The 27,286-nt window shown below is 42.5% G+C and overlaps 2 protein-coding genes across 2 annotated transcripts; both read left to right on the top strand.

The window, feature by feature from the left end:
• Positions 1 to 11,067: 11,067 nt before the first annotated feature.
• LOC144704433 (Tetratricopeptide repeat (TPR)-like superfamily protein) lies at positions 11,068 to 14,642 on the top strand. Its single transcript, XM_078576852.1, has 2 exons — positions 11,068 to 12,241; positions 14,153 to 14,642. Exon 1 carries the CDS (start codon positions 11,117 to 11,119, stop codon positions 12,233 to 12,235), a length of 1,119 nt encoding a protein of 372 aa, XP_078432978.1. The 5' UTR covers positions 11,068 to 11,116; the 3' UTR covers positions 12,236 to 12,241; positions 14,153 to 14,642.
• Positions 14,643 to 15,669: 1,027 nt separating this feature from the next.
• LOC144704928 (inositol-3-phosphate synthase) lies at positions 15,670 to 25,667 on the top strand. The gene is made up of 10 exons (XM_078577517.1): positions 15,670 to 16,605; positions 18,806 to 18,874; positions 18,970 to 19,105; positions 20,694 to 20,941; positions 21,809 to 22,035; positions 22,487 to 22,602; positions 23,389 to 23,565; positions 24,495 to 24,683; positions 25,323 to 25,385; positions 25,480 to 25,667. The coding sequence occupies exons 1-10, from the start codon at positions 16,418 to 16,420 to the stop codon at positions 25,597 to 25,599; spliced, it is 1,533 nt and encodes a 510-aa protein (XP_078433643.1). The 5' UTR covers positions 15,670 to 16,417; the 3' UTR covers positions 25,600 to 25,667.
• Positions 25,668 to 27,286: the final 1,619 nt, after the last annotated feature.

The raw sequence follows: 27,286 nt of genomic DNA, 5'->3' as shown, positions 1-27,286 counted from the left end.
ATGAGGGGGGCACGCGCGGGCGGAATGTCCTTGGTGCCCTAGAGAGCGGGAAACAGCGTGCTTGGCTGCCCTGCAATGTAGTGCGCGAACGGGCGGTGTTGGCGCGCTTGGGCGGGCGGCAGTTGGAGATCTCGTGGCGTCACGCGCGGGCGGGGAGTCAGCACTCGGGTGCACGAGCGACGATAGCGGGGGAGACCGCGGCTCACGCACGGGTTGCAGTATCAGTGCGCAGTCGGGTGGGACAACGGCCGCGAGACGGGCTACAGCGTCGCACGCGGGCGGCGGCGTCTGCGCGCAGGTAGAGGGGAGCAGCGACGGCTAGTGGCTTGGTGGAACCACGCGCGCACAAGCGGCATGGGCGTGCGAGCGGGCTGGCAAAGTGGCGGCCTTTTCTCCTCCTCCTTCTCTTCCTCCTTCCTTCCTCCTTCCTCTTCCTCTTCTTCCTTTCTCGATCATGCGCAGCGACCCTCCTTTCTTCTCAAAAATTCTCTATGAAGAAAATACTTAGACAAAATATGAGGGTAAGTTTTTAGGGCGCCATCCTGTCCCTTTTATAGGGGAGGGCTTGGATGGGCCTTAACATAACAGGCCTAAGCCCACAAAAAGAAAATAAAAGAAAGGGAAGAAAAAAAAACCAAAGGGGAAGAAAAAGAAAAGGTTGAGGAAGAAGAAGGGAATTGTGATGTAGCCCATAAGCCCATTTTTTTAGGCCCATTAGCAAGTTGTAGGCCCAAGAAGGAGACTCTTCTAGAACTGACAGAATCTGCAGAAATATATCTAGAGCCCCTCAAAATCCTCTAACAGGATTTTCTATGACAAGATCTTCTGACAGGATTTTCCCTCACAAGATCTTCTGATAGGATTCTCTCTGACAGGATTTCGTCTGACAAGATCTTCTGACAGAATCCTTTGCAGATTCTTTTTCTGCCAGGATCTCTGCTCTAACTTGTTAGATCTGCATATCTTCTGTTTTGTCACATCAGGATCTTCTTGAGCCACACAAATATCTCCTAACAACTTCTACAGGCCCTAGAATCTGCAGGATATCTCTGCTCAGGCCTGACATGCTGCTTATCCTCTGTTTTAGCTTGTCAGATTTGTTTTTCTCAATGTTTTGAGTTGTCTTATCATGGGTACAGTCATTATGGACGACCCTGCACTTCTTCTGGCCTATATAAGGGCCCCATGTACCCCTGAATGAGCATTATTGAACTCTATTTTCTTGTTGAAACTGTTGTTTCTTCCCTATGAGTGTTCTCTTTGTTAGAGAGTGCTTGTGTGCTTGTGGATTCAAGTACAACCCCTTGTGGACTCAAGGATTGGAGAAGCTAGTTTTGTGGATTCAGGACTTAACTACTTCAAGTAGAGCAAGGCTTGTGGACTCAAGTCGTGTTCCTACAACGTTCCTGTGCTAAGGCTGTGTCAAATTGTCTACCTCTTTTTGTGGTGGTGGAGGGGAAATCCTTATAGGTTGGATTTCCCCTCACTACAGCGAGTACGGCGAGATAAAGAGGCGCAAACGAAGAAAAAATGACGGAAAAGAAGAAAAGACACGAAGGAAGTCCGAACGAAACAACGAAGGGAAATACGATAAAGAGGCCCGTTACCCGGTATATTTGAATCCGGGTGTGTGCGCCGTCGCTTTAGCTTGCCGTGCGGGCTGGACGCGAACTGGTGGTGATGTCGCTGACGAGGTTGACGTCTCCGAAGACGATCTTGGAACCTCGGGCTGCGTCGCGCCATCACCATTGAGCCATAAAATAATATTTACATCCCAATTTAAGTGCACATAAGCCAGTTTAAGAGTCATCTGCCACTCAGGTCAAATCATGCCCAATGCAGGATGACCATATATGGACATTCATCAAATGTGGCGGCAGAAATTCCAATTTTTGCATAAAATGGATTGCACATCACTTACATTTGAATTGATGTTTACATGCCTTTTAAAAGTGGTCAAGAAAAAGTATTTGACATCACTTATAATATTTGTGTAATTTTTTTAAAAAACATCTTTGATGTTTGAAGTATAAAGTACATTATAATACCTCTCTACAATGAAATGGATTGACAATTATAACCAAATTAATTATATTTATTCCTCAACATAAAATCTTAAATTGATATGTAATTTAAAATATTTAAAATGAAATCTTAATATGACAAAGCAAGTACTAATTATTATTATGATTGAATCAAACACTATTTAAAAGGGTTGAATCTTTTTGGAATGTCTCAAAATAGTGTTGAATTAATACTGATGAATGTTTAGTCAGTAAACCAAAATGATAGGTTCTAACTTTAAGGCATTTAACTTTATTCAATAGATGCAATAAGTGACCTCTGAAGGTATTTCAATCAATTATATAATATGTTTTTTATCATATATGAATTCTACTTGTAGCCACACTTAAACATGATGTATTTTTTAAAATAAACTTAATCAGCATCAATAAAACCCAGTGATCTGATAATCCGACAAGCAACTTAGAAATGTAACGTAGGTAGTGTAGAAACCCTGCACTCTGACAACATTATCAAATTTTCTAGAAAAACATGTATAAATCATGCAGTTCATTATAAAAAGTTTAAGTACTAAAAAATTTTAATATTACAAAATTACATGATTTGTATTGATCCATTATTGGATAATGATGTGTGACCAATAAGATTAGGGATACAAAATATTCACTAGCATTGAAATACCTCGTTAGAAATAACTAATAAGCTAAAGTTTTGAAGTATCTACTACAAATTTGTGAAGTCCATAATTATGGATTCTTAAAACTTCTATTATTTGAATATTTTAATTAGAAACATGGGAAAAATGGAGAAAACATAGAAACTAACGGTAGGAAGTTTCTACGAAAGGGCATATGAACCCTTTGTAGCTTTTAGAGCATGTAGTTAAGCTTGGCACCTCACCTGTTAGCAACTCAACCTTTATATCACGTTAAATTGATCCAAGATGGATTAATATACATGCTTTATACGGTTAAATATTTTCAAGCCAATAAATAGTTATTGGCTTATGAAGATACTGCTTATATTGGTACATGGGCCTAGGGAGGACACACTCATAAGGTTTATTGGATGTTGCGGATATACTTAAAATGCATTTTTTGTATGAAAGATATAGTCAAGTATAAAAGGAAGGAAGCCCATAACAAATCATGCACATGCCAATATTTCTTTGTGTGTGACCTTCATATTTCTCTCCTCTAGTGCCCTCCCCTTTTGGTCTGATCAGAACGTCGATAAAAAGTCATATTATAGTGTTGACGGTGTTTACGGAGTTGAATATGAGGAGGTGCAACTTGTCAAGGAGCATACACGTGTCTAGGCTTTGATATTTAGGTCCGGGGACCACCGGTCCACCATTTTAGGGTGGACCGGTTGATCAGGTCGGATCCTGTCTGATGGTCAAACCGGACCGGGGCTGGATTAACTAATTATTTAAAAATTAATACATTTTTTCCCGCTTCCCCCTCTGCTTGGTCGTTCTCCCCCTTCTCACCGATCACGTCCCCCTCTCTCCCTCTGGCTCCCTCCCTTTCTCTCTCCCTCCCTCTCTCGCTTTCTCTCTTACACGCTCTCTCTTGCTCTCATTCTTTTTCTCTCTCATTCTCTCTCTCTCTCTTACTTGTGCTCTCTCATGCTCTCTCTCCCTGGTTCTCTCTCTCACTCTCTTTTCTCTCTCTCCCATTCTCTCTCTCACACTCTCTTCTCTATCTCTCGTTCTCACTCTCTTGCACGCTCTCTCTCTCCGGTGCTCGCTCTCTTGCACGCTCTCTTCTCTCTCTCTCTCTCTCTCTCTCTCTCTCTCTCTCTCTCTCTCTCTCTCTCCCTCCCGTTCTTCTCTCTCACACACTTTCCCTCTCTCTCTCCCGTTCTCTCTCTCTCACACGTTCACTTCTCTCTCCCGCTCTCTCTCTCCCCCTTCTCTCTCTCTCTTGCGCACTCTCTTCTCTCTGTCTCCCGTTCTCTCTCTCTCACACGTTCACTTCTCTCTCCCGCTCTCTCTCTCCCCCTTCTCTCTCTCTCTTGCGCACTCTCTTCTCTCTGTCTCCCGTTCTCTCTCTCTCATGCTCGCTTCTCTCTCTTCCACTCTCTGAGTCTTCTCCTTCTATAGTCTTCTTTCACTTTTTCTTCTTCGTTACCTTCTTCCTTCTTCCTCTTTCTCTTGATTTTCTTATATCTCATTATATTTCTTTACCTTCTTCCGTTTCATCTTCCTTTCTTATTCTTCTTTAAAACTTCTTTTATTGTTCAATTATTATTCTTTCAATATTCTTTTCTTTTCCTCTTTTTATTTTATTTTTCTTTTCATTTTTCAAGATGCGCTTTACAAGTTACTTTGCAATAAATTTTCCATTTGATGAGAAATCAATACCATTTTTTTATACTGACTTTTTGGTCTTCAACTTTGACTAGTCAACGTGACTGGACTGGGACCGTCGGAGACTGGACTGAAACAGGACCGATCCTTAGGTAAGGTTTAAGTCCTCACTAAAAGTACGGACTGGACCGGGACCGTCAAACCCTATGCGGCTTATGGGAACTCATTAGAGGAAGCAAAAGAATTCCATACTAGATTCCATTCAGGGTGATTCCATCATTACGTTTTGATTTGTTTTATAGGATCCCCACATTTCCATTTTACTTCTACTGCATGAATCATCTCTGGATTACTGATCACAACCACAAACCGAAACAAGTTCAGGCAAGCCAGAAGAGGAATGAAACATGTGAAAATCACATATAGAACATGGAAAGATAATTGATAAAGAGACCATACTTTTAACCTAGATGCACATGTTTCGAAACATAGAAGCATATACTTTTATAAACGATACATAAAAATAAATTACTTTATACTTGAAAAGAAATAATTAAAATAGATTGAGTGATAAAATATTTTTTATGAATTTGGTGACATCATATTTTCAGATATATTTTTTCTCTAAGTCATATTTGATTAATTAATATATTTTAAGAATTAATCATCAATCATGCCACATGTCACCATTATATTTTTTTGAATGTCAACCAATGAAACTAACTTTCACAATTTTTTGCCCTTCCAATCATTGAAAGGATGTCATTATGACATTGCACATCAGGACATCATAATGGTTAATCATTGACTGACGAGTTTTTAATGATGTGTGTGGGTGACACTGATGAATGAAGAAAAAATGCCAGACTTGAATAAGAATAAGTGCAATTGCAACCACCAAGAAAAGGGAACATTAAAAACATTAATAATTTTATTTTGTGAAAAAATCAATTTTGTAGTGTCATACATGTTGCTCATGTAGAACATGGCCATGTAAACAAACGGAAGGACACATTTACATGGTGCACACATGTTCATATCTGGATGACAGAAAAAAAGTGGGGACATGGTGAATGCTAAGGTGTCGCCACATTGCACTCAATCATTTAATGATGTTATTGAGTAAATTTTGTTCAAGTGGTATTTTACAGAAAATCCTCCAAATTTAAGTATATCTTCCGACGTCTAAAATACCATATGTGTGTGACCCTATAGGCCCATGCATCTATCTAGTTAACAACTCCAATGGCCAATAACATTTATTGGTCTCCTAAATTAATTAATTATATCATCATATATATTAATTATAGTTGTATCAATTTAACCCAATTGATAGATTAAGTGTCCAACGCGTGGGTGCCAAGCTACACCTCGTGCTCTAAAAGATGTAAAGGAATGTGTATCGACTCACTCATGGAACATGTTCATCTTTGGTTACTGTGAACATATATACTCCCTCATCCACTTGATGCTCCATGGATAAATTAGGGCATGGTCAACTTTCAAACCCTAATTAGGCATTTGAGTTAGTATTGATGCGTTCAGAAATCACCATAGAACTCTTTTATGATATTTCACCACATTTGCCAATGACTTCATTGTATCACCTTTCCTCGAGCAGTCTACTCTTATACCGAGGGTAGGCAATCCCATCTTGACCACTTAACCGTCTTCGTAAAGTTCTTGGTGCACCCCATGATTAGGGACCAATTAAGATTATTTAGTCCCATGATTAGGGACACGTAGGTTATAGTCTAAGTACAATGGTCCATCGACAAGACGTCTTCGGTGTTTCACGTCTAAGTACCACTTACACAACCGTGACATGAATCAACCTGATCGATAGTTTAGTATAATACCATAGAGAGATTCATACGGATTAATTCAATGAACTCTTACCACTAAAGAGCACCCACTATCTATCCTTATTGTTTTCACAATAATGACCATGAGAATAGCCGTACTCATTATATGAGTGAGGCTACAAGGTGATATTCTATCCGGATACTTCGATGTCCTTCTCGAGTATCCTTCAAATAGGCATTACATGTGTACTATAATAAATATATTATATTAATGAACATAGAACAAGATATAGAATGTATGATTGGTTGTCAGATACATATATTTCCATCAGGTTATAGATTGAGAACGAAGTGATGAAATGATTTTTATGAAAATATCTAAACAAAGTACATAAGAAGAAACCCTAGACAAAGCATGTAGATGCTTGTATTTCATTGGGTGCCCTTTATGTTTCTCTCCATGGGTGCCCTCCCCTCTTGATGCCACCTGAGTGCCAAGAAAGTTATCCCGGTGCGATGGTGACTCTTAGCGAGTCTACGATGATGAGATTTGACTTGTCGAGGATCACACACATGTGAGTGCAAGTTGGAAACTTGTGGTTTATGGCAACCCATTTGAGGAGATTTGTCATTTGATATCCAGATATTGGCAGTACAATCATCCATCCAGATGTCATCATTCGATATCGGGCTTGTGACTGGCAAATATTGTGAGTGAATATCTTTGGATCACCAATCATATCCTCAAAACGCAACAAGCAAAAGCAAACTAGACAAGGGATGAAACAGATGTCACTCATATGCACAATGATGAAAGATAATGGAGAAAGTGACATTAATTTTGACCAAGACACTCATTCAATGAAAAAATAAAATATAGACATGTACATACCATTATAGTGCACGATAGTCCAGGACGGGGATGAAAGATGGGACGGGACGGACATCGTTTCGTCCTCCATCCAAATTTTAGAAGTTTGTCTGAATTGTCCTGTCCAAAGTTCATCCTGTCCCAAATATTTTCATCCACGTCCCGTCCTGTCCAAAAAAACATCTCGTCCAAGACATTCTCATCCTGTCCCATAATTGGGACGAAGTAGTGCGTTAGGCCACTCGGAATTTGACATGTGACGAAATCAAGTTGGAGCTCTCAGGCGGAGACTAGACTACCACAGGATGCAGAGACCGTCCCGTCTGTTGTCCACGGCCCTGGATGGGACGGTTATCTTGTTCCATGCAGAGACTGACATTATAGTGCAGGGACGTGGATGGGCCGATTTTTTTGTCTGGCGACCAAAAAATCAGGCCGCCCAAGGGTTTGGATGAAATTCGGGACAGAAAATCGTCCCGTCCGTCGAGAGGTATCAGACGATGGACGAACGAATCTGGACGAAAAACTGCCAGATTCATATCTGACGGTTGATCTGTAGCCATATGGCCTCACTATGACAATTTACATCAAAGTCCTTGTATTTTTATGCACGTGTAAACTGATGGCGCTAAAAAATAATTGTACATACACCCCTCTGCATTCTCTCTCCTCTATATTTCTCTAAAAAACTTGGAAAAATCTATATTAATATATTGAATATATATTAGGGGTTTTTTTCTTGAGAGACGGTTTTTTCGTGAGGGATGGGACGGTTTTTTCCCCGCTGGGACAAAAATTCATCCTAGGAGGACTGGACGGGACGGTTTTCGTACCGTGGGACGAAAAATTCGTCCCATCCGCCACCCCGCTATGAATTCCTCCCGTCCCGGTCCATGTCCCGTCAATCGTTCGAACTCACGTCCCGTCCGCGTCCGTGCAATCTATACTACTATAAAGCAAATACATGTGCGCTTCTGGCCTCTGATTGGCTGAGAGAAAAGAGAGAGAAAGAGAGTGAGAGAAGAGAGAGAGAGTGAGAAAGTGAGAGGGCCCCCTCCCAGCCGCCGTTTCGCCCTCCTCCCACGGCCTCCCGCACCCCCTCCCCGCCGCCGCCACCCCCCCGTCCCTGCCTCCAGCACCCCCTTCCCGCCGCCACCCCGCCCTCCTTCCCCGGCCATCTGCGCCCCCTCCCCGCCGCCGCCCCGCCCCTCCCCCGGTCTCTCGCGCCCCCTCCCCGCCGCCGCCCCACCCCTCCCCTGGCCTCCCGCTTCCTCCCCGCGGCCACCTCCTTCCCCGCCGTCCCCCCCCCCTCCTCGCTGCCTCTCGAGCCGGGCAGAGGTCGAGCCGCTCGAGCCGGCAGAGCCGCCCCAGGGAAGCGGGGAAGAGGGAGGGGGGGGGACAAGGGGGGTGGCACGGCGGCGGGAAGGGGGCACGGACGGCGGGGAAGGGCCGGGGTGGCGGCGGCGGGGGAGGGCGCGTGCGGGACAGTTCTCTCTCTCTCTCTCTCTCTCTCTGTCTCTATGTAGATCAAACAGCCAGGACCAGAGGAATTCAAGCTTGGGAGGCCTGGAGTTCTTGGTCTTTTAGTGCTGGGCATTTCTTCCTCTCGCTCTAACGAGAAATTGATCCATACGTTTCCATAGAAGATCTTCCTGTATGCCCTCCCATTGTTGGGAAGAATCTCACCCTCTTTGGAAGAGTTTATCAGCCGGGACGCTCTCTTATCCTTCGTATGCGATCGCGCTGGGCTTCCATTTGCTGAGGAAACCGAGTCCCCCGCCACAGATCTTCAGGTATAGCTGTGTAGGATCAATTATGAGCATAAACTTTTTATTTTTTTCACGAGCAATTATGAATGTTTTTTTGTCACTGGTGATTGTTTTCTGATTCCTGTTAAATCCGAAGCCGGTCACGGCGCTGACCGCCTCTGCAATCAAACACAGGCCCGTGTGCAGTGTGTGGTGCGGTGTGCGAATATTCTGTGTGGTGCGATGTGCAAAATTCGCACATCGCACCGCACAGAGGCAGGAAATAAATTATCTAAAGCTCGCCTTGGCCGGCGGGGCCAAGGTGGGGAAGAAGACCTTTTTTGTGCCGCAATTCTTTTCATACATTTTTTTGTGGATAAATATCCAACCTGTAATTATAGAATAAAGTATTTTTTGCCGATTTAATCCAATGTCTAAGTTTTTCGCGTACAGAGAAATCTGGTGAGGGGAGAAATCTGGGTTGTGGTTTGATTTTCAATACGGAGAAGTTTAATGCAGAATTTGTTACGTGGAGGTTCCTGTTGATCATCGCAATCGTTCTTCAGATAATTTTTTTCTGGATAAAAATCCAACCCGTAATTGTTGTAATAAAGTATCTTTTGGCGATTTAATCCAATGTCTAAGATTTTGGTAGTATGATTTTGGGAATTTCTTAGCCCTGCATTCTTCCTAACCCAGTTAAGCCACATCGAGTCTCTGGCAATGGTGATACTCCGTATGGCATGTTCCCAGGTAAGTCGGTTTATTCTGCCCTTTTTCTCGATGCGGATTGCATCATTAATTTGCTATTTTTTGGCGAGAAATCGTTATTAATTTGCTATTTCTGTAGATTATTCTGTTGAATTGTTTAGTTTTCTGGTGGAGGGAGAAATATGGGATGTGCTTTAATTTTCAATACGAAGAAGTTTCATGCAGAATTTGTTCCATGGAGGTTCCTCTTGATATCCAACCCGTAATTGTAGTAATGAAGTATCTTTTGGTGATTTTAAGACTTTCCAAGGAGCCCGTAAAGTCAATACCCTGGAAGGAGATGTTGTCCAAGCCGCATGTATGGGCACTCACCTTTTCCCACTTCTGCCACAACAAGGTAACCGTCATCCTTCTCAAATGGGTGCCGACATACTACCATCGGGTCAGCAACTATGTACAATTGATAAAGTCATTGGAGAAGCTGAATAAGATTAATTTTTTTGTTTCCAATTTCTTGAAATGGCTGGTTCACAGGTTTGGAAGTTCAACCTCACAGAGTCGGATCTCCTCTGCGTTCTTCCCTGGCTCACGATGGCTCTTTCAACAAATTTTGTCAGTTGGGTGACGGACTCTCCCGTGAGCCAAGGATTATCACTCACGACCATGCGTAACGTATCATTTAGTGGCTAGATCCACAGCCATCGGATACCCGTGGTTTATCAATCAACGGTCAAGATGAATTATCAAAGCGCATTCCTCTCTAGCCATCGGATTGAATTCTAGGCCAAGGTATAACATTCCACTGCGCCCTCGCTCTTCCTCCTACACCTCTCTTCCTGTTCGTGGATGCCGGCCGCCAGACCATATCGTGAGCAACCCCACCGGCGCTCTCAATTCTCCTTGCCTCTCCTACCCGCATGGCATTTCCCTTTTAAAAATTCGCAAATTTCTCTTGGGTGATCTCTCGCAGGAACGCTAACCAGAGGTAATCGACATGGCCGAGGGGGCGAAGACTGCCATCATCCCTGAGTCGGTTCTGAAGAAGAGGAAGCGCGCCGAGGCGTGGGCATCCGCCGAGAATAAGATCTCGAGCAGCATAAGAAGAATGCGAAAAACTGCAAACTTATTTTCAGCTGGGCTCTCCAGTACGCCGAGGAGTACAAATTCATAAGATGGCATCGGGTTCATTAGATAGTTTGAGATTAACCATTTTGTATTGTCAATCTCCTGATTTCTTTTGGATTCTTAGGAAAAGGAACAGATACGGTTGAAGTCGGAGGCCAGATTGAAAGGTGGATTCTACGTTGAGCCTGAGGCTAAGCTTCTATTTACCATTCGAATTCCGGGTTGAGCACAAGTCTTTGACAAGAATTACCAATGCTATTTTATGTCGGAATCTATAATGCTCTTTGATGAGTCTGAATTTCATCATTCTTTTACAGCGGACAGATGATTACCATGGCCTTATTTTTTTCCATCTTTTAATTATTTACTAATGCCCTGCTTTCTCTCCCTTCTCTCTATACCGAAGCGAGCATTGCGAGCGGGCCCCACTAGTATACATAAAACCAAAGAACTATATTATATTATTTATATCAGTGATCTGACTTTGTAGACTGAGGGTGTTCTTGGAGCTCCGGCCATGGCGGAGGAGGGGGAGCTCGGAGAAACCCTAGCTATGGCGGAAGCGCTATCGATCCAAGAACAGGCTTCGATCTCCTATCCGCTCTCCCCCGCCGTGTTCTTCACCTCCGCCTCCGATCTCTGCTTCGATCTCGATTCCTTCGACGAACTCGCGGCGCGGGGGCAATGGCGGACCGTCCTCGACAAGATCGAATCCCTCCGCCCTAACCTCCCCTCTGCGCCTCCGCACCAGCGCTTCGTCTTCCTCGCCATCGCCGTTCTCGCCCTCTTCAAGCTCCGCCGCTACGCCGACGCCGCTCGCGAGCTCCAATCCATCGATCTCGATCTCGATCTCGATCTCGATCTCGACTCCTCCGTCGCCAATTTCGAATCCTACCCTGAGATCTACCCCAATCGATCCGGATCCATGATTCCCTTCTGTCTCCGATTCTTCCACGCCGAGCTCCCTCTCCGCCTCAACGGCGACCGATCGGAAACCCTAGATCGGCTCTACGCGCTTCTGGATCTAGCGAGGAGGAAGCTCGGGGGCAGATCGGACCGGCTGTGGCGCCGGCGGGAGGCCTTCGTCGTCGGATCTCTCTGCCGGCACCATTTCTCCAAAGGGGAATTTGATCTTTGCTTGCTGCTCATCCGAGATCTCTTGTCCAAGAACCCTAGAAACCCAATTCTTCTCTCGAGGTTGGGGTACGTGCAACTGCAGATCGGAGACCTCGACGGAGCGAATTCGACGTTTGATCGAGTGGAGATGATCTGCGAAGATCGGGAGTTGAACTTGGTCGGGAGGAACAGGGCGTTGAGGATGATCGCGGGCAAGGATTATCGAGGCGCGTTGAGGGAGTATGAAGCGTGCATTGAGCGGGATGCTGGGGATGTGGTCGCGATCAACAACAAAGCTTTGTGTTTGATGTATTCTCGCGATCTGTCCGACTCCATTAAAGTTCTTGAAGGAGCTCTGGAGCGCGTGCCTACGGCGGCGGTGAACGAGACGGCCGTCGTCAATCTCTGCAGCATGTATGAACTGGCCTTCGCCAACCATGTCGAGATCAAGAAGAATCTCAATTCTTGGATTGCCCGAGTGGCCCCGGATGATTTCGATTCTTCCTGCACTCGGATCTGATCACGGGTTCGTTCTCAATCCCCTTTTTTTTCTTCAGAATTTTCAGATTATGAGAAATATACGACGAATTCTGATCACGCCGGCTTGGAAATTTTTCAAACCCTGATTGTATTCTACTTGTTTAAAAGGAAATTATGACAAATAAAGGAGGAGTAAAATTTCAGATAATGACGAGTGTATCGCAAATTCTTCAGATTAAAATGTTTGCAATGTTGTTCTTCAGTATTTTTTCCCAATTTCTTTAGTTTGCGATGAAGTTAACGACGTCGTGATCGTCGTCAATTTGCGGAAAAAGTCTCCGTCTTGGAATTTCTCCAAGCCCGCTTCAACTTTACTTGTTGAAATAGAAACTCTGACAAATAAATGAGAAGTAAAATTCAGATTATGACGAATATATCACAAATTCTTCAGATTAAAATGTTTGCAATGTTGTTCTTCAATATTTTTTCCCCAATTTCTCTAGTTTGCGGTGAAGTTATCGACGTCGTGATCGTCGTCAATTAGCGGAAAAAGTCCCCGACTTGGCATTTCTCCAAGCCCCGCTTCTACTTCTACTTGTTTAAAAAAAACTATGACAAATAAATGAGAAGTAAAATTTCAGAATATGAGAACTATACGACAAATTCTTTAGATTAAAATGTTTGCCATGTTGTTCTTCAGTATTTTTTTCTTCAATTTCGCTAGTTTGTTGTGTAGTAATCAAAGCCATGGTCGTCTTCAATTAGGGAAAACAATCACGGGCTTGGAATTTTTCCAAGCCCTGTGTCAGCTTCTATTTGTTATAAAAGAAATTATGGGAAAGAAAATTTCAGATTATGAAAAATATCTGACTAAAACTTCAGATTAGAATGTTTGCAATGTTGTTCTTCATTATTTTTTCTTTCTCTAGTTTACTGTCAAGTTATCCCCGTCATGGTCGTCAATTAGCCAAAAAAATCATGGGCTTTGAATTTTCCAAGCTCAGCTTCAACTTCTACTTGTTAGAAAAGAAATTATGAAGAAATACAATTTCATATTTTGACAAATATATGATAAAATCTTCAGATTAAATTGTTTGTAACCTTGTTTTTCACCCATATTTTTTAATTTCTCTAGTTTACGGTGAAGAAATCGCCGTCATGGTCGTCAATAAGCAAAAAATCTTGGAACTTTCCTTGACCGGCTTCAACTTCTACTTGTTAAAAAAAACTATGACAAATAAATGAGAATTAAAGTTTCAGATTACGACGGATAGATCACAAATTCTTCAGAATAATATGTTTGCAATGTTGTTCTTCAATGATTTCCGTATTTCTCTAGTTTATTCTAAAGTAATCAATGTCATGGTCGTCATCAATTATTAAAAAAAATAACCGTCTTGGAATTTTTCAAATCCCTGTTTCAACTTCTGTTAGTTAACAAGTAAATTATACTAATACATGAGAAATAAAATTTCAGATCATGACAAAATCTTCAGATTAAAATATTCTCAATGCTGTTTTTCATTTTTTCTCAATTTCTCTAGTTTACTGTGAAGTAACGAACGTCATGGTCATCGTCAATAAACAGAAAAAGCCACGGTCTTGGATTTTTCCAAGCCCTTCTTCAACTTCTATTTGTTAAAAAATAAATTAGGACGAATTTCAGATTATGACAAATATATGAGATATTCTACAGATTAAAATGTTTGAGATGTCATTCTTCAATATTTTTTTCCAATTTCTGTAGTTGACTATCAAATAATTAACTTCAATTAGCAAAAAAAGTCAATATCCTGGAATTTTTCCTAGCCCTGTTTCACTTCTATTTGTTCAAAAATATAATTTTCTCTCCGACGTTGGAAAATATGTAAAAAAATTGTGATTTTTTCTTGGTTTTGGCTTCATGGTTAAACACTGAGCTGTTTTTTGAAAGATTCTCATTTCTCCTGAATTTCAGGTTGAGACAGACAAAAGACGAACTTGTTTTACATGTCCAGTTGGGAGATGGACACGTGGCGGCACCGGCGTGTGTACTTTGACGCTTCTCTCTCTAAAATCATCCCCATTTGCAAGTAGAGAGAAGAACAGAGCTCTAGAGAGAGATAGAGAGAGCTAGAGAGAGAAAAAAAGATTTGTTGTGGAAGCTTCCTCAAGTGGGAAGCAGAGAGCCATTTCATGGAGCCACACATGGGAGTCAAAGAGGACGGCTTGCAAGAGTCACAGGGCACCTTCACTCTCTCTCTACCCTTCTCTCTCTCTCTACCTCTCTCTCTCTCTGTCTCCCCCTGTGTAGCTGTTTTCTCTCTCTTCCAATTTCACTCTCTTTTCTCTGTCTCTCTCTCTCTCTCTCTCTCTCTCTCTCTCTTACCCATGTAATGTATGTAAAGCGGCACCTTTATATGGCTCACTTTCTCTCTCTTCCCTTTTAATTATTTTTCTCTGCCTCTTTTTTCTGTCCCTTTACATGGCTCACTTTCTCTCTCTTCCCATTACATTCTTTTTCTCACTTTCTCTCTCATTTCACTCTCTCTCTCTTTCGATTTCACTCTCTTTTCTCACTCTCTCTCTCTTTCGATTTCACTCTCTTCTTCTCACTCTCTTTCGATTTCACTCTCTTTTTTCTCACTCTCTCTCTCTTTCGATTTCACTCTCTTCTTCTCACTCTCTTTCGATTTCACTCTCTTTTTCTCACTCTCTCTCTCTTTCGATTTCACTCCCTTTTTCTCACTCTCTCTCTCTCTCGATTTCACCCTCTTTTTCTCACTCTCTCTCTCTCTGTCTCTTTCTATTTCGCTCTCTTTTCTCACTTTCTCTCTCTTCCGATTTCACTCTCTTTTCTCACTTTCTCTCTCTTCCGATTTCTCTCTCACTCTCTACCTCCTTTCCGATTTCACTCTCTTTTCTCACTCTCTTCCGATTCACTCCCTTCACATGGTTCTCTTTTTCTATCCTCCAATTTCACTCTTTCTCTCTCTTACTCTGCTCTTCCTCTCTCATTCTCTCTCTGCATCCCTCTCTCTTTCTCTCTCTTCTTTGTCTCTTTCTGTCCATCTCTCTCCTCACTGTTCTCTTCCTCTCTCTAGTTGTCTCTCTCTCCTCAGTTCTCAAGGGCCAAATATTTTTCTAATCATTTAACTAATAACTTTTTCCATTTATTCAATGTAGAAATTTGTTTTTTATGAGCCACCAACAGTTCAGGTTATAAAAATTAAAATAAAATACATAAAACATGTGGCTCACGATAAGCGCTGATAACATGTTCCGGGGGAACATGGTTTCTTTTTTTTCTTTTTTTTTTTGAGAAAAATGCATTTCGGACCCTGGAACGTGGATATTGATAAATATGCGCACGCGACGTGGCAGCCACACGTCTGCAAGTGGCGACGGGGAGGCACCACGTGGACCAATCAGATCCATTCAAGTGCCACGTGTTTGTTTCTGCTTGAGTTTGTCTATAAATAGAGGCTTCTTCCTTCCTCCTTGCGCCTGCAGAAGCGAGGACAGCCACGGGGTTAGAGAGAGAAAGAGAGTTCCTGGGTTTTCTTCCTCTGCAGGAAGTTTAGAGAGAGAGAGAGTTCTCCTTCCTGGGCCTTCTTCGTCTGCAGGAAATTTAGAGAGAGAGAGAGAGATCTCCTTCCTGGGTATTCTTCGTTTGCAGGAAGTGTAGGGAGAGAGAGAGAGAGAGAGAGAGAGAGAGATCTCCTTCCTGGGTATTCTTCGTTTGCAGGAAGTTTAGAGAGAGAGAGAGAGAGATCTCCTTCCTGGGTATTCTTCGTTTGCAGGAAGTGTAGGGAGAGAGAGAGAGAGAGAGAGAGAGAGATCTCCTTCCTAGGTATTCTTCGTTTGCAGGAAGTTTAGAGAGAGAGAGAGAGATCTCCTTCCTGGGTATTCTTCGTTTGCAGGAAGTGTAGGGAGAGAGAGAGAGAGAGATCTCCTTCCTGGGTATTCTTCGTTTGCAGGAAGTTTAGAGAGAGAGAGAGAGATCTCCTTCCTGGGTATTCTTCGTTTGCAGGAAGTTTAGAGAGAGAGAGAGAGATCTCCTTCCTGGGTCTCCTTCCTCTGCTGGGAATTTGGAGAGAGATTTGTAGAGAGAGAAAGAGGGGGGATTTAGAGAGAGGGAGAGAGAGAGATCTCCTTCCTGGGTCTCCTTCCTCTGCTGGGAATTTGGAGAGAGATTTGTAGAGAGAGAAAGAGGGGGGATTTAGAGAGAGGGAGAGAGAGGATGTTTATCGAGAAGTTTAGGGTGGAGAGCCCGAAGGTGAGGTATGGAGAGGGCGAGATCGAGTCGGTGTACGATTACCAGACGACGGAGCTGGTTCATGAGCTCAGAGACGGCGCCTACCAATGGATCGTCAAGCCCAAATCCCTCCAGTACCACTTCAAGACCGACACCCGCCTCCCCCGCCTTGGGTACTCTCTCTGTTTCTCTCTCTACCCCGCCTCTCTCTCTCTACCCCCTTCTCTCTCTCTCTACCCTTTCTTTCTATGTTTCTCTCTCTACCCCTCTCTTTCCCTCTCTACTCCCTTCTCTCTCTACCCCTTCTCTCTCTGTTTCTCTCTCTACCCCTTCTTTCTATGTTTCTCTCTCTACCCCTTCTCTTTCCCTCTCTACTCCCTTCTCTCTCTACCCCTTCTCTCTCTGTTTCTCTCTCTACCCCTTCTTTCTATGTTTCTCTCTCTACCCCTTCTCTTTCCCTCTCTACTCCCTTCTCTCTCTACCCCTTCTCTCTCTGTCTCTCTCTCTACCCCTTCTTTCTATGTTTCTCTCTCTACCCCTTCTCTTTCCCTCTCTACTCCCTTCTCTCTCTACCCCTTCTCTCTCTGTTTCTCTCTCTACCCCTTCTTTCTATGTTTCTCTCTCTACCCCTTCTCTTTCCCTCTCTACCCCTTCTCTCTCTGTTTCTCTCTCTACCCCTTCTTTCTATGTTTCTCTCTCTACCCCTTCTCTTTCCCTCTCTACTCCCTTCTCTCTCTACCCCCTTCTCTCTCTGTTTCCCTCTCTAACCCTTCTCTCTCTGTTTCTCTCTCTACCCCTTCTTTCTATGTTTCTCTCTCTACCCCTTCTCTTTCCCTCTCTACTCCCTTCTCTCTCTCCCCCTTCTCTCTCTGTTTCTCTCTCTCCCCCTTCTTTCTATGTTTCTCTCTCTCCCCCTTCTCTTTCCCTCTCTACTCCCTTCTCTCTCTACCCCTTCTCTCTCTGTTTCTCTCTCTACCCCTTCTTTCTATGTTTCTCTCTCTACCCCTTCTCTTTCCCTCTCTACTCCCTTCTCTCTCTACCCCTTCTCTCTCTGTTTCCCTCTCTAACCCTTCTCTCTCTGTTTCTCTCTCTACCCCTTCTTTCTATGTTTCTCTCTCTCTACCCCTTCTTTCTATGTTTCTCTCTCTACTCCCTTCTTTCTATGTTTCTCTCTCTACTCCCTTCTTTCTATGTTTCTCTCTCTACTCCCTTCTCTCACTCTCCCTTTCCCTCTCTACCCCTTCTCTCACTCTCTCTTTCCCTCTCTACCCCTTCTCTCTGTGTTTCTCTCTCTACCCCTTCTCTCACTCTCTTTCCCTCTCTACCCCTTCTCTCCCTCTCTCTTTCCCTCTCTGCCCCTTCTCTCTTTACCCCTTCTCTACCCATTCTCTCTCTCTCTCTTGTTCTCTCTACCCCTTCTCTCTGTGTTTCTCTCTACTCCTCTCTCTGTGTTTCTCTCTCTACCACTTCTCTCTCTCTGTGTTTCTCTCTCTACCACTTCTCTCTCTGTGTTTCTCTCTCTACCCCTTCTTTCCCTGTGTTTTCTCTCTCTACTCCCTTCTCTCTTTCTCTCCCTACCCCTTCTCTATCTCTCTGTTTCTCTCTCTACTAACTTCTCCCATTCTCTCTCTACCCCTTCTCTCTCTCTCTCTCTAAAAATCTGTAAATATTTCCATCTTTTCTTTGAATCTTTCTTCTGGGCTCCTTGTTTACATTCAGCTGTCCCTGAATTTTTGCTTGCGGATTGGAATTGAAACAGCTTGTCTGGCGTCGTTTTTAATATGAACTTTTGAAATGGGGAGATCTTGATTACTTCTCTCTCTCTCTCTCTCTCTCTCTCTCTCTCTCTCTCTCTCTCTCTCTCTCTCTCTCTCTCTCTCTCTCTTTCTAATAAAAACTTTTTTCTCCGTTCCTTTTTAGTGTTCAGTTGTCCCAGAATTTCTAATTGTGGAGTTCCTTGTCAAATTTTAATTTTTAACTCCTTATTAATTGCCGAGTTCCCTACTGATATCAAGTCTGGCAAGCCCAGCTTGATATATATATCTATTCCAGTTCTAGATTACTCTCTCTATCTATTCCTTGTAAATTTTCAATTGTTCCAGAATTTTTAATTGTGGAGTTCCTTGTCAAATTTTAATTTTTAATTCCGAGTTCCCTTCTCCTGATATCCTCTCTGGCAACCCCAGCTGATAAAACTATCTATCAATCTATCGATTTATCTTCTTCTTGTTCTCATTTTGTAGACTTAATTCTCTCTTCTCCTCCGATCTCACCCACTTTTTTCAAAATTCCAGAACATAATTTCTTACTTGGAAACATAATTTCTTAATCTGTCCCTCAAGATCATCATTCTTTAATTTCTGTGGCGTTCAGGGTGATGTTGGTGGGGTGGGGAGGGAACAACGGGTCGACCCTGACGGCTGGAGTGATCGCCAACAGAGAGTGAGTTGAATTGTTGAAACTCTGATCTGAAAATTGAGCCTGGGATTGTTCTTGTTGAGAAGAATCTGAGGAGAGAGAGAGAGAGATTGGTGCAGGGGCATCTCATGGGTGACCAAGGAGAAGGTGCAGCAGGCCAACTACTTTGGTTCTCTCACCCAGTCCTCCTCTGTCCGAGTTGGCTCCTTCAATGGTGAGGAGATCTACGCTCCTTTCAAGAGCCTCCTTCCCATGGTAATCCCTCTCTCTCTCTAGCTTTCAGCGTTATCTTTTCTTTTCTCTTGAACTCATTTATATGCTCTCTCTCTCTAGATATATATCTATATATGTGTGTGTGTGTTTGTATAAAACTTGAGGGATGTCTTCCTCATCTCTCGTGATACCTTCCCATGGTAATCCCTCTCTCTCTATATCTCTCTCTCTCTCTTTCTCTTTCTCTTTCTCTTTCTATCACTCTCTAGCTTTCAGGACTATCTTTTCTTGTCTCTTGAACTCATCTATCTGATCTCTCTCTATATATATATCTATATATATGTGTGTGTGTTTCTATAAAACTTGAGGGATGTCTTCCTCATCTCTCTTGATACCTTCCCATGGTAATCCCTCTCTCTCTCTTTTTCTCTCTCTCTCTAGCTTTCAGGGCTATCTTTTCTTGTCTCTTGAACTCATCTATCTGCTCTCTCTCTCTCTCTCTCTATATATATATATATAGATATCTATGTATGTGTGTGTGTTTATATAAAACCTGAGGGCTGTCTTCCTCATCTCTCTTGATATCTTCCCATGGTAATCCCCCTCTCTCTTTCTTTTTCTGTCTCGCTCTAGTTTTCAGGGCTATCTGCTCTCTCTCTCTCGCTATATATATATATATATATATTTATGTATGTGTGTGTGTTTATATAAAACTTGAGGCTGTCTTCCTCATCTCTCTTGATACCATTTCATTTCTCTCTCTCTATGACTTTGTGGGTTGTCTTACTTAGCTCCCTTGACCATGTCTCATTGCTTTCTCTCTCTTTATAAGCTTGAGGGCTCTCTTCCTCAATTTTCTCTGGACCCCATTTGTCTGAGCTCTCTATCAGATCTATATACATGTATATGGACAGATAGATACATGTATCTATACATTTAAGTGGTGTCTTTGTCCACTTGGGAGATTATCTCGTGGCACTCTTTCTCTCTCTTTCCCGCTTCTTGACCCTCCCTGTCGCTGTTCTTTCTCTCTCTCACCTTGCAAGTCTGTCTGGATGTTTCTGTTTCCTGAATTGACCGATCTGGTCTCTCTCTCTCTCTCTCTCTCTCTCTCTCTCTCTCTCTCTCTCTCTCTCTCTCTCTCTCTCTCTCTCTCTCTCTCTCTCTCTACAACTCAGCCCAATTCTCCATCTATCCTTCTTCCCTGTTTCCCTTTGCTAATATTTGAAGATGGGCATGTCTGTCTCTGGCTCTTGAGCTCTTCCATCTCTCTGCTTTGCGTTCTCTTGAAAAAAATCCAAGAAAAAACTCATAGAAATCTTCCCCCCCCCGGACTATTGTAAAATCATAACATCCGCCACTTTTGGATCTCTCTCCCTGTAAAAAAATTATAGAAACTTCTGTCTTAGATATCCTCTTGGGCTCCCTCTTCCCCATCTCTGATCTCAAAATTTTCTTTCTCTATCTCTCTCTATAAATGATCAGATGATAATTTGTCTCAGAAATCTGCCATTGTACCTCAAAACCTGCATCTTGGAATCTCCATCTTGGATGGGTAGAGAAATGAATTAGAAAGATGGGTTTAGAGATGGATTTGACATACCGGGACTGATGATGGCTGGTGGCACAGGTGAACCCAGATGAGATTGTATTCGGAGGGTGGGACATAAGTGACATGAACTTGGCGGACGCCATGGCTCGGGCCAAGGTCCTCGACGTTGACCTGCAGAAGCAGCTCCGGCCTTACATGGAGTCCCTCGTCCCCCTCCCCGGCATCTACGACCCTGACTTCATCGCCGCCAACCAGGGATCCCGTGCCACCCATGTTATCTCAGGCCCCAAGAAGCTTCAGGTCCAGTGCATCATCAACGACATCAGGTTTCTCCCCCATCATCATCATCATCATCACCATCATCACTATCATCACCATTATTTTATTCTTTGATGATATTCAGATCTTTATCTCCATCCATCATTGATTATAATGCTGAGTATGCCCCCATCATCTTCATCTTTTACGCCCATCATGAATTAACTTGCAGAGCGTGTCCTTATGAGGATATTTATCTTCGTCCTCATCGTCATTACCATTTCAATCATGAATTGTGATTCCGAGTATGCCAATGTCATGAATTATCGTGATGATAATAAATATTATGCCACTATCAGGTTCTTCATTGATGGTTTAGGGATCTTTATCTTCATCCAGCTTCATCTTTTGCATTGATGCTATCTGAATCTGTTAATTATTCTTTTTGATTACCCATCATGAATGGTTATGCAGGGCAAGCCCCTATCACCTTCGGCATTGGTGATCTTGGGGCCTTTATCCTCTTCTTCATTATCGCATCACTATCATGAGTTCTGATGCAGAGCATGATCCCGTAGTCTTTGGTATCGATGTTTTTAGCATATTAATCTTCATCATCATGACTAATGATACCGATTATGCCCTCATCATCTTATGCTCTGACGATCTCAGTTTCTGCAAATTCTTCTTTTATCACGGATCATAATTTTTTTTGTTGAGCATGCCCCAATCATCTTGTTTATTGATCTTCTTCACCGTCATCATTACCATCATTACTATCATGAATTATGATGCGGAGCTTGATCCCATCATCTCAGGCATTTATCTTCATCCGCATCAGCATTACAATAATGAAGTATGAGGCCGTATATCGTTATAACATATTCATCTTCGACGGTATCTGGATGCTAATGGTTACCTGGTTTTTTTTCCAGGGAATTCAAGGAGAAGGAGAAGGTGGACAAGGTGGTGGTGCTGTGGACAGCAAACACAGAGAGATACAGCAACGTCATTGTGGGGCTCAATGATACCATGGACAACCTCTTGGCCTCATTAGAGAGAAACGAGGCTGAAATCTCTCCTTCCACACTCTACGCCATTGCCTGCATCATGGAGGGCGTGCCCTTCATCAATGGCAGCCCCCAGAACACCTTCGTCCCCGGTGAGCTTATTCTCTCTCTAGTGATATGGTCATCGTCATCAAAAAAATCCATTGTCATCCTCAGCTTGCATGAAGATATCCATTTCGTCATTGTCATCGTCATCATTTGCATGTTGAATGATGATGTCAATTTCTTCGTTGTCATCATCGTCGTCGTTGTCATCGTGCCGCTGGCGAATGACATTGACAATTTCATCATCCTCTCTCGCCATCAGCGAGGTTAACAAAGGGAAGATGACAAAAGGCGATGACAAAAAGTCGTCATCATCATCATAGTCATCCTGCAAGTGTTGATGAAATCATGGTCATTGTCATTGTCATCTTAAAGTGGGTGAAGGAGTTATCATCATTGGCAACCAGGAAACAATAATTTAGAACATGACTCTTTTCTTCTCTCTATATTCATTCAACCTGTGAATAATAGGATGAACGATGGATGCTTGATCTGCAGGTGTGATAGAGTTGGCCATAAGCAGGAACAGCTTGATTGGAGGGGATGACTTCAAGAGTGGGCAGACCAAGATGAAATCCGTTCTGGTCGATTTCCTTGTTGGCGCTGGAATTAAGGTTGCCAAACCCTCTCTCTCTCTCTTTATCTATCCATCACTCTTTCTGTCACATATCCATCCATAATATTGACGGATTTCCATAAAGAGGCACTAACATACTTCTCTTCGAATGTCTCTACATCTCTTTATCTATCTATGCTCTCATGTCCCTGTTTCTATCTATCTCCATGTCGATTTCCTTGTTGGCGCTGGAATTAAGGTTGCCAATCCCTCTCTCTCGATCTATCCATCACTCTTTCTGTCATATATCCATCCATAATATTGACTGATTTCCATAAAGAGCACCAACATACTTCTCTTCGAATGTCTCTACATCTCCATATCTATCTATGCTCTCATGTCCCTGTTTCTATCTATCTCCATGCCTAGACCCAGCAGTTTCGACCCGCATTATTACCTTAGAATATCTCTCTTTGTGTCTCTCTACCAGTCCAGTTCATCCATCTACGTCCCTGTTTCTCTGCCATTCTGTTTACTTCTGTATCTCTATAAGTGTTGACCCATTAGAGTTGATCTATTTCAAGAACAAAACCATTAACATACTTCCCTTCCAATCTTTTTCATCAATCCATCCTTTTACGTCATCTTTTCCATCTCTCTGTCCTTCTAGATATTTATCTTTCTATGAATATATCCATCAGTAAGATCTAAGCATCAATATATTCACCTGCCCACTTTCGTTCTAGCTAAATATCTCTCCAGTAATCTACCCATCAGTCAGATCTATCTCTGTGAAACATCACTAAATTCATCTGTGCATCTTTCTCTCCCCATGTGATGGCAGCCCACATCAATCGTCAGTTACAACCATCTGGGCAACAACGACGGGATGAACCTCTCAGCTCCTCAGACTTTCCGATCCAAGGAGATCTCCAAGAGTAACGTTGTCGATGACATGGTTTCGAGCAACGGCATCCTCTATGAACCGGGGGAGCACCCAGATCACGTCGTCGTCATCAAGGTACACCATGTTATACGACTCATAGTGCAGAATCCTTCATCGGCTATAATAATGCAAAAACATGAATCAGAAAATCACATTCTTTCCATTTGCTACATAGTACAATTCATAATGTAATATCTTTATTGTCTATGATATCCATCACAAGTGTTGCAAAGACAGGAGCATAACATCAAATTCATGATGTAGTATCTTTATTGTCTATGATATCCATCCCAAGTGATGCAAAGACAGGAGCATAACATCAAATTGACACTGTTTTCTACATAGTACAATTCATGATGTAGTATCTTTATTGTCTACGATATCCATCCCAAGTGTTGCAAAGACAGGAGCATAACATCAAATTCACACTGTTTTCTACATAGTACAATTCATGATGTAGTATCTTTATTGTCTATGATATCCATCCCAAGTGTTGCAAAGACAGGAGCATAACATCAAATTCACACTGTTTTCTACATAGTACAATTCATGATGTAGTATCTTTATTGTCTATGATATCCATCCCAAGTGTTGCAAAGACAGGAGCATAACATCAAATTCAGATTGTTTCGTGCATAGTACAATTCATGTAGTATCCATCATTGCTATAAAGAGGCGTCTACATATCTCTCTCTCCCTCTCTGATCATTCTCTTTATTTATTTGTTATCCGGTATTGGACCATTAGTACATCGGTTCTCTTTTTTTTTCTCTTTTTTCCCCTTTTTTTCTCAACAATGCTGGAGAGTTGCTGCTGATGCAAAAACAGGGATGATAAAAATTTTTCTGTTTTCTATATTGGAAAATTCATATTCTTTTTGAAGAAATAGGAAAATTCATAGACTACTGATCATAAACGATGAAATACATTTCTTCAAATAAAAAACAATGAAATACAGGAATGAGCGAGTTTAACTCATTCAATTTTCTGGATGGTTGGTGCAGTACGTGCCTTACGTGGGGGACAGCAAGAGGGCCATGGACGAATACACATCGGAGATCTTTATGGGGGGAAAGAGCACTATCGTTCTCCACAACACCTGTGAAGACTCCCTCTTGGCCGCCCCCATCATTCTCGACCTTGTTCTCCTGGCCGAGCTCAGCACAAGAATCCAGCTCAAGGCCGAAGGAGAGGTATGTCTCTCATTCATCTCACCCATAATGACGATGATGATGATGATGGTGATGATAAATAGAGAATAATGTCTTATGCAAAGGAATTCATATGGTCGTCTATTTATAAGAAGTATGTGATCTTATACATAGAAGATCAATGTGTTAAATTATATAGGGGTAGGAATGAAAGAATTGATTCATACAGAAGAATCAAGCAATTTCTGGCCCCACCATCAAAGGTTTTGAGCTTTGATGAATTTAAGAACAAACTTATGTCATTTTTTTTGGAAAAAACAAATTTGTCAGACTAGATAGGTTCAGAAGAATGATCCAGTTAACTCAATCCATGGCTAAACTAAATTTTTCGTCTGTTTATAAGAACGCAATTTTATGAGCAAAACGATGAATTAGTTTACTGCGAGGACTATCAACATAATGAGGTCCTGATTATGATGAATTTAAGAATAATAATACAAATGCCTGTGATGATGGTGAGCAGAAGAGAGAAATAATTCAGTCTTGTTCATTTCTCTATTTAAAAGAGTGTGATCTTCTGAGCAGACATACTGAGACTTTAACTGTTGATGAATTGAAGAACAATATCATAATCACCTTTGATGACGGTGGAGATGATAAGATTTCAATTTCTTCTTGAAGGGTAAATTCCACTCCTTCCACCCGGTTGCAACTATCCTGAGCTACCTCAGCAAGGCACCACTGGTATGTTTTCCAAATTGAGTAATGTTGGGATTTTGAGAAATAGGTTGGCTCGTATGTGATAAGAGATCATTAATTATTGCTGATGATGAAATAGGTGCCGCCAGGGACGCCAGTAGTGAATGCTCTGTCCAAGCAGAGGGCAATGCTGGAGAACATCATGAGGGCCTGCATCGGTCTCGCCCCGGAGAACAACATGCTCTTGGAGTACAAGTGACCTAGATTTGGAATCATGTGCTAAAGAATAAGAAATTTCTGATTAACAAGGAACCATGTCTTTTTTCCTTTCTTCTTTTCATCCCCCCCCTTCTCATGTATCATCTCTCTTTCTATAGCATAATGTGGCACCATGCTTCAAATAGGAAAAGGCCATCTACAGAACCCCATGATTTGGATTTACTTTCATCACCAGACATGAAAGTAACTGAAGTAGTCACTGTGCATCAGCTGTCGACCATGATGTTTTCTCTTGTGCCAAAGAAAGATGGATCCAAGGATATTTTGAAATATGCATCTTATGCAACTCCCAAGGTACCTTTGTCAGTTCTCTGAGGAGTATTTTGGTCATCTACCTCATTGAAGAACATGAAAGAATGAATTGAAGATCCCTCCTGTCTTTGATCAACCTCTTCTCTGTCCCCTGTAGTTCTCTCTCTTCCTCTGGAAAACACTTTCCTAGATGGAAACCTACATCAAGGTTTTTATCATGCTTGAAAGGAAACTTACCTTTCAGTTTACCCCAACTATTTTCTCAAGACTGATACATGAAGTAGTTAAAGGTGGATTAGAGTGGTACTCATTGACATAAAAATATTTCAAAGATCAAGAGCATCAGTAATAAATCTGGATCTATGAGCCATTTGGATCATGTACGAAAAATATTCTTCATGGCTGGTTATGTTTGTTGGAATCTCTGTTCACCACCTGCGCTCCAGCAGACACGATGTGAAGCAGCTCTACAGCAGCACGATTAGGCGAGAGGAATTGCTGGAGAAAATTGAGTGAAGATGATCATTGTATTACTGATTAGGGTCAATGCCTTTAATAACCAGCACAGAGAGTTTGAATCCGAGTGCCTTACAACAGTCATAAACTTAGTAGCCGTTATAACGGATATAAAATTAAATACATGGCAAGTAGGGTGAATCTGATATATAAGATTTAAAGGCGCTCTGAAATAAATGTATGGTGTTTAACAAGATTGATGGTGAGGAGGCTTTTGTTTAACAAGACTGGGGCAGTCTCGCCTTTTGATCATTAACGTCATCTGTGCCCCTTCCCTCCCATGTTTCCTTTAAGTAGCACAGCCATCCTTTAAAAGGGCAGACTGAAGGTTATGTTAGTGGTTATTCATGTTCCTTCTCCCCTCTACGTCCAAGTCCCAATTTTTTCATCTACAATCCCCGTCCTCTTGATCGTATCTTCCTCGGTCTATAACCCGGAGTAATCGTGGAGCATGGAGATACAACTAGGGAAGGACACGGTCTGACCGAAGTTCGGTCAGACCAGACTGAACCGAACCGTTCTGCCTTTTTAGGGCTGACCGAACCTTCCGGTCCGGGTCTGGTTCACACATCGAACCAGACAGAAGACCGTTTCTCTCTCACCTGCTCCCTCTCCCCCTCTCTCCCTCCTTTCTTTCTCCCGTTTTCTCTCCCTCTCTCTTTCGTCCTCTCTCCCTCTCGTCCGCTCGTTCTCCCTCTCTATTGTCCTCTTTCCCCCTCGCCTGCACGTTCTCTCTCTCTCCTGCTCGTTCTCTCTCTCCTGCTCGTTCTCTCTCACTCTCCTGTTCGTTCTCTCTCCCGCTCGTTCTCTCTCACTCTCCCGTGTGTTCTCTCTCCCTCTCTTTCCCTCCCTCTGATCCGGTCACACTCTCCCTCTCGTTCTCTCTCCCTCCTCTCCTT

This window comes from Wolffia australiana, chromosome 6, assembly GCF_029677425.1.
Source record: "Wolffia australiana isolate 7733 chromosome 6, ASM2967742v1".
In the NCBI taxonomy this organism is placed as follows: domain Eukaryota; kingdom Viridiplantae; phylum Streptophyta; class Magnoliopsida; order Alismatales; family Araceae; genus Wolffia; species Wolffia australiana.
Note: the sequence above shows the minus strand (reverse complement) of the source record. Positions and strands in the feature narration are given on the sequence as shown.

What these genes read in the sequence shown, in the direction of transcription:
- LOC144704433 (XM_078576852.1), top strand. Translation starts at nt 11,117, where the DNA reads ATGGCGGAGGAGGGGGAGCTCGGAGAAACCCTAGCTATGGCGGAAGCG.
- LOC144704928 (XM_078577517.1), top strand. Translation starts at nt 16,418, where the DNA reads ATGTTTATCGAGAAGTTTAGGGTGGAGAGCCCGAAGGTGAGGTATGGA. An exon ending in TGCATCATCAACGACATCAG is followed by an intron (nt 20,942 to 21,808) that starts GTTTCTCCCCCA and finishes TTTTTTTTCCAG; the next exon opens with GGAATTCAAGGAGAAGGAGA. An exon ending in AGCTCAAGGCCGAAGGAGAG is followed by an intron (nt 24,684 to 25,322) that starts GTATGTCTCTCA and finishes TTCTTCTTGAAG; the next exon opens with GGTAAATTCCACTCCTTCCA.